A 19,704-nucleotide genomic window follows, 5' to 3' on the forward strand; every position below is an offset into this window, starting at 1 on the left:
CATACACATAACCAGTAGGTCACATGTCAGTACAAACACACCACAAGTAGGTCACATGTCAGTACATACACACAACAAGTAGGTCACATGTCAGTACATACACACAACCAGTAGGTCACCACAACCAGTAGGTCACATGTCAGTACATACACTCAACAAGTAGGTCACATGTCAGCACATACACACAACAAGTAGGTCACATGTCAGTACATACACACAACAAGTAGGTCACATGTCAGTACATACACACAACAAGTAGGTCACATGTCAGTACATACACACAACCAGTAGGTCACCACAACCAGTAGGTCACATGGGGGCAAGGCGTTGTGCTGTGAGGTGTTGCTTTATCTGTTTTGTGAAACCAGGTTTGCTGTTCACTTGCGTTGTATAAGATTGTGGCTCTGTATAATACTATACATTTTCTTGAATTTGTTCTGGACCTGGGAACTGTGAAAAGACCCCTGGTGGCATGTCTGATGGGATAAGTGTGTGTGTCAGAGCTGTGTGTAATTTGACTCTGCAAACAATTTGGTATTTTCAACACATTAATGTTTCTTATAAAAATAAGTGATGCAGTCAGTCCTTCCTCAACTCCCAGCCAAGAGAGACTGAAATGCATAGTATTTATATCAGCCCTCTGACTACAATGAAGAGCAAAACGTGGCTCCCTGTTCTGGACCGGCTGCAGTTTAACTAGGTCTTTCCTTGCAGCACTGGACCACACGACTGGACAATAATTAAGATCAGATATAACTAGAGCAGGACTCGCTTTGTGGAGTGTGGTGAAAAAAGCAGAGCATCTCTTTAAAGGACAGACTTCTCCCCATCTTTACAACCATTGAATCTATATGTTTTGACCATGACAGTTTACAATCTAAGGCAACACCAAGTAATTTAGTCTCAACTTGTTCCACAGCCACACCATTCATTACCAGATTCAGCTGAGGTCTAGAACTTAGGGAATAATTTGTAACAAATACAATGCTCTTAGTTTTAGAGATGTTCAAGACCAGTTTATTACTGGCCACCTATTCCAAAACAGACTGCAACTCTTTGTTAAGGGTTTCAGTGACTTCATTAGCTGTTTGTTAAGGATTTCACTTTCAGTTCAGTATTTGGTTGAATCATCAGCATACATGGACACACATGCTTTGTTTCATGCCAGCGGCAGGTCATTGGTAAAAATAGAAAAGAGTAGAGGGCCTAGAGAGCTGCCCTGCGGTACACCACACTTTACATGTTTGACATTAGAGAAGCTTCCATTAAAGAAAACCCTCTGAGTTCTATTAGATAGATAGCTCTGAATCCACGATATGGCAGAGGTTGAAAAGCCATAGCACTTAAGTTTTCTCAACAACAGCGTATGGTCAGTAATATCAAAGGCTGCACTGAAATCTAACAGTACAGCTCCCACAATCTTCTTATTATCAATTTCTTCCAACCAATCCTCAATCACTAGTATCGGTGCAGTACATGTTGAGTGCCCTTCTCTATAAGCATGCCAGAAAGTCTGTTGTTAATTTGTTACCAGAGAAAAAGCATTGTATTTGGTCAAATACATTTTTTCCAACCACTATGTAGCGGATGTAGACCTCACCTATACACTGCTCGTTCTGGACTATGTAGCCCGGGGGACAGAGACAACGGAAGGTGCCGTCCAGGTTCTGGCAGGTTCCAGGAGTGCATGTCCCGGGGAAGATCATACACTCGTTCACATCTGGAGAAAATGAGGAAACGAGTTGGGAGGACAAATAGTAGGGTAATGTGTGAAACACCAGGTTAAAATATCAGAACTTTACCGTGGAAATGTTTTGAAAATATTTTATCCATCATACCTTGACATACTCACCTTTGGTTAATGGCAATAATCATTAAGAAACAGCAGTAACAGTTTACAATAACTATTGAAAAACATAGGTAAAGGTGACCTCATTGTTAAGTGTTACCAAAAATAGCTATATCATCCCAATAATAGATTGAATAATATTTATTACATTAGAAATATGTTACGAAGCTGAGTACCCCTCATGTTAAAGTAGCCTACCACCGTGAACGACATACAGTAGAGTAGGACAGTTCTTATCCATACAGTAGGACAGTCCTTATCTATACAGTAGGAGAGTTCTTATCTATACAGTAGGACAGTTCTAATCTATACAGTAGAGGACAGTTCTTATCTATACAGTAGAGGACAGTTCTTATCTATACAGTAGGACAGTTCTTATCTATACAGTAGGACAGTTCTAATCCATACAGTAGGACAGTTCTTATCTATACAGTAGGACAGTTCTTATCTATACAGTAGAGTAGGACAGTTCTTATCTATACAGTAGGACAGTTCTTATCTATACAGTAGGACAGTTCTTATCTATACAGTAGGAAAGTTCTTATATATACAGTAGGACAGTTCTTATCTATACAGTAGAGTAGGACAGTTCTTATCTATACAGTAGGACAGTTCTTATCTATACAGTAGGACAGTTCTAATCTATACAGTAGGACAGTTCTTATCTATACAGTAGGACAGTTCTTATCTATACAGTAGGACAGTTCTTATCTATACAGTAGAGGACAGTTCTTATCTATACAGTAGAGGACAGTTCTTATCCATACAGTAGGACAGTTCTTATCTATACAGTAGGACAGTTCTTATCTATACAGTAGGACAGTTCTTATCTATACAGTAGGACAGTTCTAATCTATACAGTAGGACAGTTCTTATCTATACAGTAGGACAGTTCTTATCTATACAGTAGAGGACAGTTCTTATCCATACAGTAGGACAGTTCTTGTCTATACAGTAGGACAGTTCTTATCTATACAGTAGAGTAGGACAGTTCTTATCTATACAGTAGCACAGTTCTTATCTATACAGTAGGACAGTTCTTATCTATACAGTAGGAAAGTTCTTATATATACAGTAGGACAGTTCTTATCTATACAGTAGAGTAGGACAGTTCTTATCTATACAGTAGGACAGTTCTTATCTATACAGTAGGACAGTTCTAATCTATACAGTAGGACAGTTCTTATCTATACAGTAGGACAGTTCTTATCTATACAGTAGGACAGTTCTTATCTATACAGTAGAGGACAGTTCTTATCTATACAGTAGAGGACAGTTCTTATCCATACAGTAGGACAGTTCTTATCTATACAGTAGGACAGTTCTTATCTATACAGTAGGACAGTTCTTATCTATACAGTAGGACAGTTCTAATCTATACAGTAGGACAGTTCTTATCTATACAGTAGGACAGTTCTTATCTATACAGTAGAGGACAGTTCTTATCCATACAGTAGGACAGTTCTTATCTATACAGTAGGACAGTTCTTATCTATACAGTAGAGTAGGACAGTTCTTATCTATACAGTAGGACAGTTCTTATCTATACAGTAGGACAGTTCTTATCTATACAGTAGGAAAGTTCTTATATATACAGTAGGACAGTTCTTATCTATACAGTAGAGTAGGACAGTTCTTATCTATACAGTAGGACAGTTCTTATCTATACAGTAGGACAGTTCTAATCTATACAGTAGGACAGTTCTTATCTATACAGTAGGACAGTTCTTATCTATACAGTAGGACAGTTCTTATCTATACAGTAGAGGACAGTTCTTATCTATACAGTAGAGGACAGTTCTTATCCATACAGTAGGACAGTTCTTATCTATACAGTAGGACAGTTCTTATCTATACAGTAGGACAGTTCTTATCTATACAGTAGGACAGTTCTAATCTATACAGTAGGACAGTTCTTATCTATACAGTAGGACAGTTCTTATCTATACAGTAGAGGACAGTTCTTATCCATACAGTAGGACAGTTCTTATCTATACAGTAGGACAGTTCTTATCTATACAGTAGGACAGTTCTTATCTATACAGTAGGACAGTTCTTATCTATACAGTAGGACAGTTCTTATCCATACAGTAGGACAGTTCTTATCCATACAGTAGGACAGTTCTTATCTATACAGTAGGACAGTTCTTATCTATACAGTAGGACAGTTCTTATCTATACAGTAGGACAGTTCTTATCTATACAGTAGGACAGTTCTTATCCATACAGTAGGACAGTTCTTATCTATACAGTAGGACAGTTCTTATCTATACAGTAGAGTAGGACAGTTCTTATCTACACAGTAGGACAGTTCTTATCTATACAGTAGAGTAGGACAGTTCTTATCTATACAGTAGAGTAGGACAGTTCTTATCTATACAGTAGAGTAGGACAGTTCTTATCTATACAGTAGAGTAGGACAGTTCTAATCTATACAGTAGAGGACAGTTCTTATCTATACAGTAGGACAGTTCTTATCTATACAGTAGGACAGTTCTTATCTATACAGTAGGACAGTTCTTATCTATACAGTAGAGTAGGACAGTTCTTATCTATACAGTAGGACAGTTCTTATCTATACAGTTGGACAGTTCTTATCTATACAGTAGGACAGTTCTTATCTATACAGTAGGACAGTTCTTATCTATACAGTAGGACAGTTCTTATCTATACAGTAGGACAGTTCTAATCTATACAGTAGAGTAGGACAGTTCTTATCTATACAGTAGGACAGTTCTTATCTATACAGTAGAGTAGGACAGTTCTTATCTATACAGTAGAGTAGGACAGTTCTTATCCATAAATTAGAGTAGGACAGATCTGATCTATATAGTATAGTAGGACAGTTCTTAACTATACAGTAGAGTAGGACAGTTCTTATCTATACAGTAGAGTAGGACAGTTCTTATCTATACAGTATGACAGTTCTTATCTATACAGTAGAGTAGGACAGTTTTTATCTATACAGTAGGACAGTTCTTATCTATACAGTAGGACAGTTCTTATCCATACAGTAGGACAGTTCTTATCCATACAGTAGGACAGTTCTTATCTATACAGTAGGACAGTTCTTATCTACACAGTAGGACAGTTCTTATCTATACAGTAGGACCGTTCTTATCTATACAGTAGGACAGTTCTTATCCATACAGTAGGACAGTTCTAATCTATACAGTAGAGTAGGACAGTTCTTATCCATACAGTAGGACAGTCCTTATCTATACAGTAGGACAGTTCTAATCTATACAGTAGGACAGTTCTTATCTATACAGTAGGACAGTTCTTATCCATACAGTAGGACAGTTCTTATCCATACAGTAGGACAGTTCTTATCTATACAGTAGGACAGTTCTAATCTATACAGTAGGACAGTTCTAATCTATACAGTAGAGGACAGTTCTTATCTATACAGTAGGACAGTTCTTATCTATACAGTAGAGTAGGACAGTTTTTATCTATACAGTAGGACAGTTCTTATCTATACAGTAGGACAGTTCTTATCTATACAGTAGGACAGTTCTTATCTATACAGTAGGACAGTTCTTATCTATACAGTAGAGTAGGACAGTTCTTATCTATACAGTAGGACAGTTCTTATCTATACAGTAGGACAGTTCTTATCCATACAGTAGGACAGTTCTTATCTATACAGTAGGACAGTTCTTATCTATACAGTAGGACAGTTCTTATCTATACAGTAGGACAGTTCTTATCTATACAGTAGGACAGTTCTTATCTATACAGTAGGACAGTTCTTATCTATACAGTAGGACAGTTATTATCCATACAGTAGGACAGTTCTTATCTATACAGTAGGACAGTTCTTATCCATACAGTAGGACAGTTCTTATCCATACAGTAGGACAGTTCTTATCTATACAGTAGGACAGTTCTTATCTATACAGTAGGGCAGTTCTTATCTATACAGTAGAGTAGGACAGTTCTTATCTATACAGTAGGACAGTTCTTATCTATACAGTAGGACAGTTCTAATCTATACAGTAGGACAGTTCTTATCTATACAGTAGGACAGCTCTTATCTATACAGTAGGACCGTTTTTAGCTATACAGTAGGACAGTTTTTATCTATACAGTAGGACAGTTCTTATCTATACAGTAGGACAGTTCTTATCCATACAGTAGGACAGTTCTTATCTATACAGTAGGACAGTTCTTATCTATACAGTAGGACAGCTCTTATCTATACAGTAGGACCGTTTTTATCTATACAGTAGGACAGTTCTTATCTATACAGTAGGACAGTTCTTATCTATACAGTAGGACAGTTCTTATCTATACAGTAGAGGACAGTTCTTATCTATACAGTAGAGGACAGTTCTTATCTATACAGTAGGACAGTTCTTATCTATACAGTAGAGGACAGTTCTTATCTATACAGTAGGACAGTTCTTATCTATACAGTAGGACAGTTCTTATCTATACAGTAGAGTAGGACAGTTCTTATCTATACAGTAGGACAGTTCTTATCTATACAGTAGGACAGTTCTTATCCATACAGTAGGACAGTTCTTATCTATACAGTAGGACAGTTCTTATCCATACAGTAGGACAGTTCTTATCTACACAGTAGGACAGTTCTTATCTACACAGTAGGACAGTTCTTATCTATACAGTAGGACAGTTCTTATCTATACAGTAGGACAGTTCTTATCCATACAGTAGGACAGTTCTTATCTATACAGTAGGACAGTTCTTATCCATACAGTAGGACAGTTCTTATCTACACAGTAGGACAGTTCTTATCTATACAGTAGGACAGTTCTTATCTATACAGTAGGACAGTTCTTATCTACACAGTAGGACAGTTCTTATCCATACAGTAGGACAGTTCTTATCCATACAGTAGGACAGTTCTTATCCATACAGTAGGACAGTTCTTATCTATACAGTAGGACAGTTCTTATCCATACAGTAGGACAGTTCTTATCCATACAGTAGGACAGTTCTTATCCATACAGTAGGACAGTTCTTATCTATACAGTAGAGGACAGTCCTTATCTATACAGTAGGACAGTTCTTATCTATACAGTAGGACAGTTCTTATCTATACAGTAGAGGACAGTTCTTATCTATACAGTAGAGGACAGTTCTTATCTATACAGTAGGACAGTTCTTATCTATACAGTAGAGGACAGTTCTTATCTATACAGTAGGACAGTTATTATCTATACAGTAGGACAGTTCTAATCTATACAGTAGGACAGTTCTTATCTATACAGTAGGACAGCTCTTATCTATACAGTAGGACCGTTTTTAGCTATACAGTAGGACAGTTTTTATCTATACAGTAGGACAGTTCTTATCTATACAGTAGGACAGTTCTTATCCATACAGTAGGACAGTTCTTATCTATACAGTAGGACAGTTCTTATCTATACAGTAGGACAGCTCTTATCTATACAGTAGGACCGTTTTTATCTATACAGTAGGACAGTTCTTATCTATACAGTAGGACAGTTCTTATCTATACAGTAGGACAGTTCTTATCTATACAGTAGAGGACAGTTCTTATCTATACAGTAGAGGACAGTTCTTATCTATACAGTAGGACAGTTCTTATCTATACAGTAGAGGACAGTTCTTATCTATACAGTAGGACAGTTCTTATCTATACAGTAGGACAGTTCTTATCTATACAGTAGAGTAGGACAGTTCTTATCTATACAGTAGGACAGTTCTTATCTATACAGTAGGACAGTTCTTATCCATACAGTAGGACAGTTCTTATCTATACAGTAGGACAGTTCTTATCCATACAGTAGGACAGTTCTTATCTACACAGTAGGACAGTTCTTATCTACACAGTAGGACAGTTCTTATCTATACAGTAGGACAGTTCTTATCTATACAGTAGGACAGTTCTTATCCATACAGTAGGACAGTTCTTATCTATACAGTAGGACAGTTCTTATCCATACAGTAGGACAGTTCTTATCTACACAGTAGGACAGTTCTTATCTATACAGTAGGACAGTTCTTATCTATACAGTAGGACAGTTCTTATCTACACAGTAGGACAGTTCTTATCCATACAGTAGGACAGTTCTTATCCATACAGTAGGACAGTTCTTATCCATACAGTAGGACAGTTCTTATCTATACAGTAGGACAGTTCTTATCCATACAGTAGGACAGTTCTTATCCATACAGTAGGACAGTTCTTATCCATACAGTAGGACAGTTCTTATCTATACAGTAGAGGACAGTCCTTATCTATACAGTAGGACAGTTCTTATCTATACAGTAGGACAGTTCTTATCTATACAGTAGAGGACAGTTCTTATCTATACAGTAGAGGACAGTTCTTATCTATACAGTAGGACAGTTCTTATCTATACAGTAGAGGACAGTTCTTATCTATACAGTAGGACAGTTATTATCTATACAGTAGGACAGTTCTTATCTATACAGTAGAGTAGGACAGTTCTTATCTATACAGTAGGACAGTTCTTATCTATACAGTAGGACAGTTCTTATCCATACAGTAGGAAAGTTATAATCTATACAGTAGAGTAGGACAGTTCTTATCTATACAGTAGGACAGTTCTTATCTATACAGTAGAGTAGGACAGTTCTTATCTATACAGTAGGACAGTTCTTAGCTATACAGTAGGACAGTTCTTATCCATACAGTAGGACAGTTCTTATCTATACAGTAGGACCGTTCTTATCCATACAGTAGAGTAGGACAGTTCTTATCTATACAGTAGGACAGTTCTTATCTATACAGTAGGACAGTTCTTATCTATACAGTAGAGTAGGACAGTTCTTATCTATACAGTAGGACAGTTCTTATCTATACAGTAGGACAGTTCTTATCCATACAGTAGGACAGTTCTTATCTATACAGTAGGACAGTTCTTATCTATACAGTAGGACAGTTCTTATCCATACAGTAGGACAGTTCTTATCTATACAGTAGGACAGTTCTTATCTATACAGTAGGACAGTTCTTATCCATACAGTAGGACAGTTCTTATCTATACAGTAGGACAGTTCTTATCTATACAGTAGGGCAGTTCTTATCTATACAGTAGAGTAGGACAGTTCTTATCTATACAGTAGGACAGCTCTTATCTATACAGTAGGACCGTTTTTATCTATACAGTAGGACAGTTCTTATCTATACAGTAGGACAGTTCTTATCTATACAGTAGGGCCATTCTTATCTATACAGTAAGACAGTTCTTATCTATACAGTAGCACAGTTCTTATCTATACAGTAGGACAGTTCTTATCCACACAGTAGGATAGTTCTTATCTATACAGTAGGACAGATCTTATCCATACAGTAGAGTAGGACAGTTCTTATCTATACAGTATGACAGTTCTTATCCACACAGTAGGATAGTTCTTATCTATACAGTAGGACAGATCTTATCCATACAGTAGAGTAGGACAGTTCTTATCTATACAGTAGGACAGATCTTATCTATACAGTAGGGCCGTTCTTATCTATACAGTAGGACAGTTCTTATCTATACAGTAGCACAGTTCTTATCTATACAGTAGGACAGTTCTTATCCACACAGTAGGATAGTTCTTATCTATACAGTAGGACAGATCTTATCCATACAGTAGAGTAGGACAGATCATAACCCATACAGTATAGTATGACAGTTCTTACCCATACAATTCTTGGCATCAGGGGTTAGCTTGTAGCCCTCCTCACACAGACATTGGAAGGAGCCCACACTGTTGATACACTGGCCTTTCCTGCACAGCGTGCCAAAGGATGTCTGACACTCGTCAATATCTGCCAACCACAACACAAAACAGCACATCAATACAAGAGTGAATACAAGTTATATTCCAAAAAAAGAGAAGTTGCCCTTTAGGTTGCAGGTTTATTTCTAAAGATATTTTTGAAAATGTATTTGTCATAAAGTATTTATTTTAGGGTGTAAAACCTCAAAGGACATGCCTAGAACGGGGGGGGGGGGGGGGGGGGGGCAGAAATCATTAGATGAACCAGGGGACAGTGGTGCTCACCCATGCAGTCGTTGTGGTGTGAGAACTCAAACCCAGTGTGACACAGACAGTTGAAGGAGCCCACTGTGTTCTTGCAGGTTCCGTTGCGACAAGGCAACCGCTCGCACTCATCAACATCTGGAGACAGGTACGACTAAAATGATAATGTTGTAACGCTACAAAATATTTCAGTCAATTATCACAAATGGAGTGCATAGACATGATCTTAAAAGTAACCAAACATATCTAAAGGCCAGAAACATTTCAGGACAACCACAATATTCCAAAACAGAAGGTGAAAATGGTATTCGGAATGGTCTCCATTTTGAGATTGATTATTTCTTTATTTCTTTTATTTAACCTTTATTTAACTAGGCAAGTCAGTTAAGAACAATTTCTTATTTTCAATGACGGCCTAGGATTAACTGCCTGTTCAGGGGCAGAACAACAGATTTGTACCTTGTCAGCTCAGGGGATTTGAACTTGCAACCTTTCAGTTACTAGTCCAACACTCTAACCACTAGGCTACCCTGCCGCCATTTCATTGATTGATTACATTGGCCTCCATTGAAAGCGAGAGCCTGAAGTGTTTTCTAGAAAGCTCTCACCCGTGCACATCTTGCGGTTGGGCGTAGCCTTGAAGCCGTGGTGGCACCTGCACTCGTAGCCACCCTGGATGTCCACACACTCGCCATGGCTACACACGTTGGTGATCTCCAGACACTCGTTGCGGTCTTCCCAACGGTAGGAGGAGAAGAAGAAGAGAGAGAGAGAGAGAGAGAGAGAGAGAGAGAGAGAGAGAGAGGGGAATAAGACCAGGTCAAGACCACAGGGTGCATTAGGTAATCCTCCAGATAAGACCAGGTCAAGACCACAGGGTGCACTAGGTAATCCTCCAGATAAGACCAGGTCAAGACCACAGGGGGCATTAGGTAATCCTCCAGATAAGACCAGGTCAAGACCACAGGGGGCATTAGGTAATCCTCCAGATAAGACCAGGTCAAGACCACAGGGGGCATTAGGTAATCCTCCAGATAAGACCAGGTCAAGGCCACAGGGTGCACTAGGTAATCCTCCAGATAAGACCAGGTCAAGCCCACAGGGTGCATTAGGTAATCCTCCAGATAAGACCAGGTCAAGGCCACAGGGTGCATTAGGTAATCCTCCAGATAAGACCAGGTCAAGACCACAGGGTGCACTAGGTAATCCTCCAGATAAGACCAGGTCAAGACCACAGGGTGCACTAGGTAATCCTCCAGATAAGACCAGGTCAAGACCACAGGGGGCATTAGGTAATCCTCCAGATAAGACCAGGTCAAGACCACAGGGGGCATTAGGTAATCCTCCAGATAAGACCAGGTCAAGACCACAGGGGGCATTAGGTAATCCTCCAGATAAGACCAGGTCAAGGCCACAGGGTGCACTAGGTAATCCTCCAGATAAGACCAGGTCAAGCCCACAGGGTGCATTAGGTAATCCTCCAGATAAGACCAGGTCAAGGCCACAGGGTGCATTAGGTAATCCTCCAGACATGCAGCTAAGTGCTCTTTTACAAGGCAGAGCCCCGGGCCTGCCAAGGATCACACTGGGGCGAGACATTGGGTAAATATGGTGTTGGCGGTCGCTGCCTGTCCACAGTGCATCTGGACTTTAGCAGTAAAAGGCTACAGCTGGTCTGATAGGTCACACCAGGACAAAGACACATTGGTGAGAATCACTTTCATTTACATCCCAAATGTGACCCTATTCCCTATATAGTGCACTACTTTTGACCAGAGCCATATGAGCCCTGTTCAGTGCACATAGTATGTAGGGAATAGGGTACATGAGGGATGTAGCATGTGTGGGATTTGTGAGGAGTGTCTGTTGTCTCACCGTTGCAGGCTCCTATGGGGGAGAGATTGAAGCCCTCTGAGCATTCACAGCGGTAGCTCCCAGGGCTGTTGATACAGTCAGCGTTCCTCTGGCACAGGTTCTCCACACTGCTACATTCATCGATGTCTGGAACACACACACACACACACACACACACACACACACACACACACACACACACACACACAGACAGACGCAAGTACGCAAGCACACACACCCAAACACACGCACGCACACAACACAAAACCAGATTAAGATAGCAATTATACAGGTAGCCAGAGCAGCAGGAAAGATCAGAGGCAGTTAGATGAACAGGGAGAGAGAGACACAAACACAGATCACAGACAGATCACAGACTGACAGACAGGCAGGTCACAGACTGACAGACAGACAGATCACAGACTGACAGACAGATCACAGACTGACAGATAGATCACAGACTGACAGACAGACAGATCACATACTGACAGACAGATCACATACTGACAGACAGATCACAGACTGACAGACAGATCACAGACAGACAGATCACAGACTGACAGACAGACAGACAGATCACAGACAGACATTTCACAGACTGATCACAGACAGACAGACAGACAAACATCACAGACATACAGACAGACAGATCAAAGACAGACAGATCAAAGACAGACAGACAGACAGATCAAAGACAGACAGACAGACAGATCAAAGACAGACAGAAAGATCACATATAGACAGATCACAGACTGACAGACATCACAGACAGACAGGCAGATCAGACAGGCAGATCAGACAGGCAGATCAGACAGGCATCACAGACAGACAGATCACAGACAGACAGACAGATCAAAGACAGACAGACAGACAGACAGACAGACAGACAGACAGACAGACAGACAGACAGACAGACAGACAGACAGACAGACAGACAGACAGACAGACTGACTGACTGACTGACTGACTGACTGACTGACTGACTGACTGACTGACTGACTGACTGACTGACTGACTGACTGACTGACTGACAGACTGACAGACAGACAGAGAAAAAGACAGACAGATCACAGAGAGAGAAACAGACAGAGAAACAGACTGACAGACAGAGAGAGAGAGAGAGAAACTGGCAGACAGACAGACAGATCACAGACTGACAGATAGATCAGAGAGACAAACATCACAGACATACAGATCAAAGACAGACAGACAGACAGACAGACAGACTGACTGACAGATAGATCACAGACAGACTGACAGATAGATCACAGACAGACAGAGAGAAAAAACAGACAGAGAAACAGACTGACAGACAGAGAGAGAGAGAGAGAAACTGGCAGACAGACAGACAGAGAGATATAGAGAAACTGACAGACAGACAGACAGACAGAGAGAGAGAGAGAGAAACTGACAGACAGAGAGAGAGAGAAACTGACAGACAGAGAGAGAGAGAGAGAAACTGACAGACAGACAGACAGAGAGAGAAAGTGACAGACAGACAGATCACAGACAGACAGACAGAGAGATATAGAGAAACTGACAGACAGACAGAGAGAGAGAGAGAAACTGAAAGACAGACAGACAGAGAGAGAAACTGACAGACAGAGAGAGAGAGAGAGAAACTGGCACTCCTCACTTGCTTTGGCAATGTTAACACATGTTTCCCATGCCAATAAAGCCCTTGAATTGAATTGAATTGAGAGAGAGAAACTGACAGACAGGCAGAGAGAGAGAGAAACTGACAGACAGACAGAGAAAGAGAGAAACTGACAGACAGACAGACAGACAGAGAGAGAGAAACTGAGAGACAGACAGAGCGAGAGAGAAACTGACAGACAGACAGACAGACAGAGAGAGAGAGAAACTGAGAGACAGACAGACAGATATAGAGAAACCGACAGACAGACAGAGAGAAAGAGAAACTGACAGACAGACAAAGTGTATTTCAAGTTGGAATAAAATGATTGGTACTCTAGGACTGAATTATAGTAGTTTCACATTAAATACAAATGATTGAAGAGGACAAATATAGATATGAAATCAAAACAGAAAGGGTTGTATTAAAATAGAAACGGCTTATATGACTACAGTTACATTCGAGGGGCATCATTAAGACTTTCTAGCCTAACCGCCGCCTCAGTTATCCTAAATGAAATAAAGACTGGTGTCAACTACATTTGTAACGCCAAACTGAAGAAATCCATACGAGAGAAGAATTCGGTTTCCACAAAACCCCCCTCCACACAAAAAATAATCTGGATCGCATTTAAAATGTCTCTAAAACACCAAAAATACATTTCTCAGAATGATGTGGAGAAAAAGAGAAGGTGATGTCGGCCGTGCTAGACAGTGAAGCTGCAGAATCTAATTATGACCCACAAGGCCACGTTCACGCCATTGTTACGCGAGCGTTCCTCGGAAACGTGTTACATTTTGGCAGAGCGTCACGTTCTCACTGAAATACACCCTTTATGTCTGATTGGTTTGATTTCACACATTACACATATGCCCCCCTTACATTTAAACATTTAAACTTACTTAAGACACTGACTTAAAATAAACCCTTTTGAATTACTAGTTTTCCTTTTGCCCTCTCTCCATGTCTCTGCACAATCACATTTCTTTCTCTTTGGGGATTTTGAGGCCAACTTCTAGTCCAATAAAGACCTATAATTGGTTTGCTGTGTATTTTTCCTTGGTTAGAGTCTAACCACTAGCAGTTAGTGCGCAAGAACTCTCCCTCTTGGGGTCACCACACACAAACTGGTCAGACATGAAAGAGGAGCCTCAGTCGGGCTCCCCTGACTTCCACGGTCGGGAGGTCGACCACATTGTGACCACGGATCGTTCCCGAGGGGAGATATTGTGTTGCCGGGCCGACCAATAGAGCCTAACGCAGATTGACAGTGTATGTGGCCCCGGGGAATCGGAGTAAAAAAGACAGAACGAGAAAGACAGAAGACTAAAAATTAGAGAGGAGGATAAGGAGGAGGAGGGGGAGGGGAAGAGGGGACACAACATTGGGCGCTACACAAAAACTGTAATGGGATACCGGTCTGAAATGTTACCTCTATCAACCCCCACTATCATACACACTGCTGGAGAGACATTCTACTGTTAAATCTAGTAACCTCCACTATCAAACACACTGCTGGAGAGACATTCTACTGTTAAATCTAGTAACCTCCACTATCAACCTGAATACATATTCAAATCTGGCAAAAACAAAAACAACATAAAAGTTAATGAGGAAAAGAGAAGCACAGCTTAGTCGTATCCAACGTTACATCAGGTGTTTCTATAGTCGTATCCAACGTTACATCAGGTGTTTCTATAGTCGTATCCAACGTTACATCAGGTGTTTCTATAGTCGTATCCAACGTTACATCAGGTGTTTCTATAGTCGTATCCAACGTTACATCAGGTGTTTCTATAGTCGTATCCAACGTTACAGCAGGTGTTTCTATAGTCGTATCCAACGTTACATCAGGTGTTTCTATAGTCGTATCCAACGTTACATCAGGTGTTTCTATAGTCGTATCCAACGTTACATCAGGTGTTTCTATAGTCGTAACCAACGTTACATCAGGTGTTTCTATAGTCGTATCTGACGTTACATCAGGTGTTTCTATAGTCGTATCCAACGTTACATCAGGTGTTTCTATAGTCGTATCCAACGTTACATCAGGTGTTTCTATAGTCGTATCCGCCGTTACATCAGGTGTTTCTATAGTCGTATCCAACGTTACATCAGGTGTTTCTATAGTCGTACCTGACGTTACATCAGGTGTTTCTATAGTCGTATCCAACGTTACATCAGGTGTTTCTATAGTCGTATCCAACGTTACAGCAGGTGTTTCTATAGTCGTATCCAACGTTACATCAGGTGTTTCTATAGTCGTACCTGACGTTACATCAGGTGTTTCTATAGTCGTATCCAACGTTACATCAGGTGTTTCTATAGTCGTATCCAACGTTACATCAGGTGTTTCTATAGTCGTATCCAACGTTACATCAGGTGTTTCTATAGTCGTATCCAACGTTACATCAGGTGTTTCTATAGTCGTATCCAACGTTACATCAGGTGTTTCTATAGTCGTATCCAACGTTACATCAGGTGTTTCTATAGTCGTATCCAACGTTACATCAGGTGTTTCTATAGTCGTATCCAACGTTACATCAGGTGTTTCTATAGTCGTATCCAACGTTACATCAGGTGTTTCTATAGTCGTATCCAACGTTACATCAGGTGTTTCTATAGTCGTATCCAACGTTACATCAGGTGTTTCTATAGTCGTATCCAACGTTACATCAGGTGTTTCTATAGTCGTATCCAACGTTACATCAGGTGTTTCTATAGTCGTATCCAACGTTACATCAGGTGTTTCTATAGTCGTATCCAACGTTACATCAGGTGTTTCTATAGTCGTATCCAACGTTACATCAGGTGTTTCTATAGTCGTATCCAACGTTACATCAGGTGTTTCTATAGTCGTATCCAACGTTACAGCAGGTGTTTCTATAGTTGTACCTGACGTTACATCAGGTGTTTCTATAGTCGTACCTGACGTTACATCAGGTGTCTCTATAGTCGTACCTGACGTTACATCAGGTGTTTCTATAGTCATATCCAACGTTACATCAGGTGTTTCTATAGTCGTATCCAACGTTACATCAGGTGTTTCTATAGTCGTATCCAACGTTACATCAGGTGTTTCTATAGTCGTATCCAACGTTACATCAGGTGTTTCTATAGTCGTATCCAACGTTACATCAGGTGTTTCTATAGTCATATCCAACGTTACATCAGGTGTTTCTATAGTCGTACCTGACGTTACATCAGGTGTTTCTATAGTCCTACCTGACGTTACATCAGGTGTTTCTATAGTCGTATCCAACGTTACATCAGGTGTTTCTATAGTCGTATCCAACGTAACATCAGGTGTTTCTATAGTCGTATCCAACGTTACATCAGGTGTTTCTATAGTCGTATCCAACGTTACATCAGGTGTTTCTATAGTCGTATCCAACGTTACATCAGGTGTTTCTATAGTCGTATCCAACGTTACATCAGGTGTTTCTATAGTCGTATCCAACGTTACATCAGGTGTTTCTATAGTCGTATCCAACGTTACATCAGGTGTTTCTATAGTCGTATCCAACGTTACATCAGGTGTTTCTATAGTCGTACCTGACGTTACATCAGGTGTTTCTATAGTCGTACCTGACGTTACATCAGGTGTTTCTATAGTCGTATCCAACGTTACATCAGGTGTTTCTATAGTCGTATCCAACGTTACATCAGGTGTTTCTATAGTCGTATCCAACGTTACACCAGGTGTTTCTATAGTCGTATCCAACGTTACATCAGGTGTTTCTATAGTCGTATCCAACGTTACATCAGGTGTTTCTATAGTCGTATCCAACGTTACATCAGGTGTTTCTATAGTCGTATCCAACGTTACATCAGGTGTTTCTATAGTTGTACCTGACGTTACAGCAGGTGTTTCTATAGTCGTATCCAACGTTACATCAGGTGTTTCTATAGTCGTATCCAACGTTACATCAGGTGTTTCTATAGTTGTACCTGACGTTACATCAGGTGTTTCTATAGTTGTACCTGACGTTACATCAGGTGTTTCTATAGTCGTATCCAACGTTACATCAGGTGTTTCTATAGTCGTATCCAACGTTACATCAGGTGTTTCTATAGTCGTATCCAACGTTACATCAGGTGTTTCTATAGTCGTATCCAACGTTACATCAGGTGTTTCTATAGTCGTATCCAACGTTACACCAGGTGTTTCTATAGTCGTACCTGACGTTACAGCAGGTGTTTCTATAGTCGTATCCAACGTTACATCAGGTGTTTCTATAGTCGTATCCAACGTTACATCAGGTGTTTCTATAGTCGTACCTGACGTTACATCAGGTGTTTCTATAGTCGTACCTGACGTTACATCAGGTGTTTCTATAGTCGTATCCAACGTTACATCAGGTGTTTCTATAGTCGTATCCAACGTTACATCAGGTGTTTCTATAGTCGTATCCAACGTTACATAAGGTGTTTCTATAGTCGTACCTGACGTTACATCAGGTGTTTCTATAGTCGTATCCAACGTTACATCAGGTGTTTCTATAGTCGTATCCAACGTTACATCAGGTGTTTCTATAGTCGTATCCAACGTTACATCAGGTGTTTCTATAGTCGTATCCAACGTTACAGCAGGTGTTTCTATAGTCATACCTGACGTTACATCAGGTGTTTCTATAGTCGTATCCAACGTTACATCAGGTGTTTCTATAGTCGTACCTGACGTTACATCAGGTGTTTCTATAGTCGTATCCAACGTTACATCAGGTGTTTCTATAGTCGTATCCAACGTTACATCAGGTGTTTCTATAGTCGTATCCAACGTTACATCAGGTGTTTCTATAGTCGTACCTGACGTTACATCAGGTGTTTCTATAGTCGTATCCAACGTTACATCAGGTGTTTCTATAGTCGTATCCAACGTTACAGCAGGTGTTTCTATAGTCATACCTGACGTTACATCAGGTGTTTCTATAGTCGTATCCAACGTTACATCAGGTGTTTCTATAGTCGTACCTGACGTTACATCAGGTGTTTCTATAGTCGTATCCAACGTTACATCAGGTGTTTCTATAGTCGTATCCAACGTTACATCAGGTGTTTCTATAGTCGTATCCAACGTTACATCAGGTGTTTCTATAGTCGTACCTGACGTTACATCAGGTGTTTCTATAGTCGTATCCAACGTTACATCAGGTGTTTCTATAGTCGTATCCAACGTTACATCAGGTGTTTCTATAGTCGTATCCAACGTTACATCAGGTGTTTCTATAGTCATATCCAACGTTACATCAGGTGTTTCTATAGTCATATCCAACGTTACATCAGGTGTTTTCATAGTCGTACCTGACGTTACATCAGGTGTTTCTATAGTCGTATCCAACGTTACATCAGGTGTTTCTATAGTCGTACCTGACGTTACATCAGGTGTTTCTATAGTCGTATCCAACGTTACATCAGGTGTTTCTATAGTCCTACCTGACGTTACATCAGGTGTTTCTATAGTCCTACCTGACGTTACATCAGGTGTTTCTATAGTCGTATCCAACGTTACATCAGGTGTTTCTATAGTCGTACCTGACGTTACATCAGGTGTTTCTATAGTCGTATCCAACGTTACATCAGGTGTTTCTATAGTCGTACCTGACGTTACATCAGGTGTTTCTATAGTCGTATCCAACGTTACATCAGGTGTTTCTATAGTCGTATCCAACGTTACATCAGGTGTTTCTATAGTCGTATCCAACGTTACATCAGGTGTTTCTATAGTCGTATCCAACGTTACATCAGGTGTTTCTATAGTCGTATCCAACGTTACATCAGGTGTTTATATAGTGTATCCAACGTTACATCAGGTGTTTCTATAGTCGTATCCAACGTTACATCAGGTGTTTCTATAGTCGTACCTGACGTTACATCAGGTGTTTCTATAGTCGTACCTGACGTTACATCAGGTGTTTCTATAGTCGTACCTGACGTTACATCAGGTGTTTCTATAGTCGTATCCAACGTTACATCAGGTGTTTCTATAGTCATACCTGACGTTACATCAGGTGTTTCTATAGTCGTATCCAACGTTACATCAGGTGTTTCTATAGTCGTATCCAACGTTACATCAGGTGTTTCTATAGTCGTATCCAACGTTACATCAGGTGTTTCTATAGTCGTACCTGACGTTACATCAGGTGTTTCTATAGTCGTATCCAACGTTACATCAGGTGTTTCTATAGTCGTATCCAACGTTACATCAGGTGTTTCTATAGTCGTATCCAACGTTACATCAGGTGTTTCTATAGTCGTATCCCACGTTACATCAGGTGTTTCTATAGTCGTATCCAACGTTACATCAGGTGTTTCTATAGTCGTACCTGACGTTACAGCAGGTGTTTCTATAGTCGTATCCAACGTTACATCA

At 40.1% G+C, this 19,704-nt stretch overlaps 1 protein-coding gene across 2 annotated transcripts in view; it reads right to left on the minus strand.

Moving 5' to 3' along the window:
- fbn2 (fibrillin 2) overlaps positions 1-19,704 on the minus strand; it is a 349,375-nt gene that overhangs the window by 37,254 nt on the left and 292,417 nt on the right. For both annotated transcript variants that reach the window (XM_036976697.2, XM_090233643.1), the window contains 5 exons: positions 11,717-11,842; positions 10,450-10,575; positions 9,863-9,979; positions 9,498-9,626; positions 1,601-1,720 (listed from right to left, as the gene is read on the minus strand). In XM_036976697.2, the coding sequence (XP_036832592.2) occupies positions 1,601-1,720; positions 9,498-9,626; positions 9,863-9,979; positions 10,450-10,575; positions 11,717-11,842 (618 nt within the window). The remainder of the gene's footprint in view (positions 1-1,600; positions 1,721-9,497; positions 9,627-9,862; positions 9,980-10,449; positions 10,576-11,716; positions 11,843-19,704) is intronic.

This window comes from Oncorhynchus mykiss, chromosome 5 (genome assembly GCF_057628025.1).
Source record: "Oncorhynchus mykiss isolate SJ-2025 chromosome 5, ASM5762802v1, whole genome shotgun sequence".
NCBI lineage: Eukaryota > Metazoa > Chordata > Actinopteri > Salmoniformes > Salmonidae > Oncorhynchus > Oncorhynchus mykiss.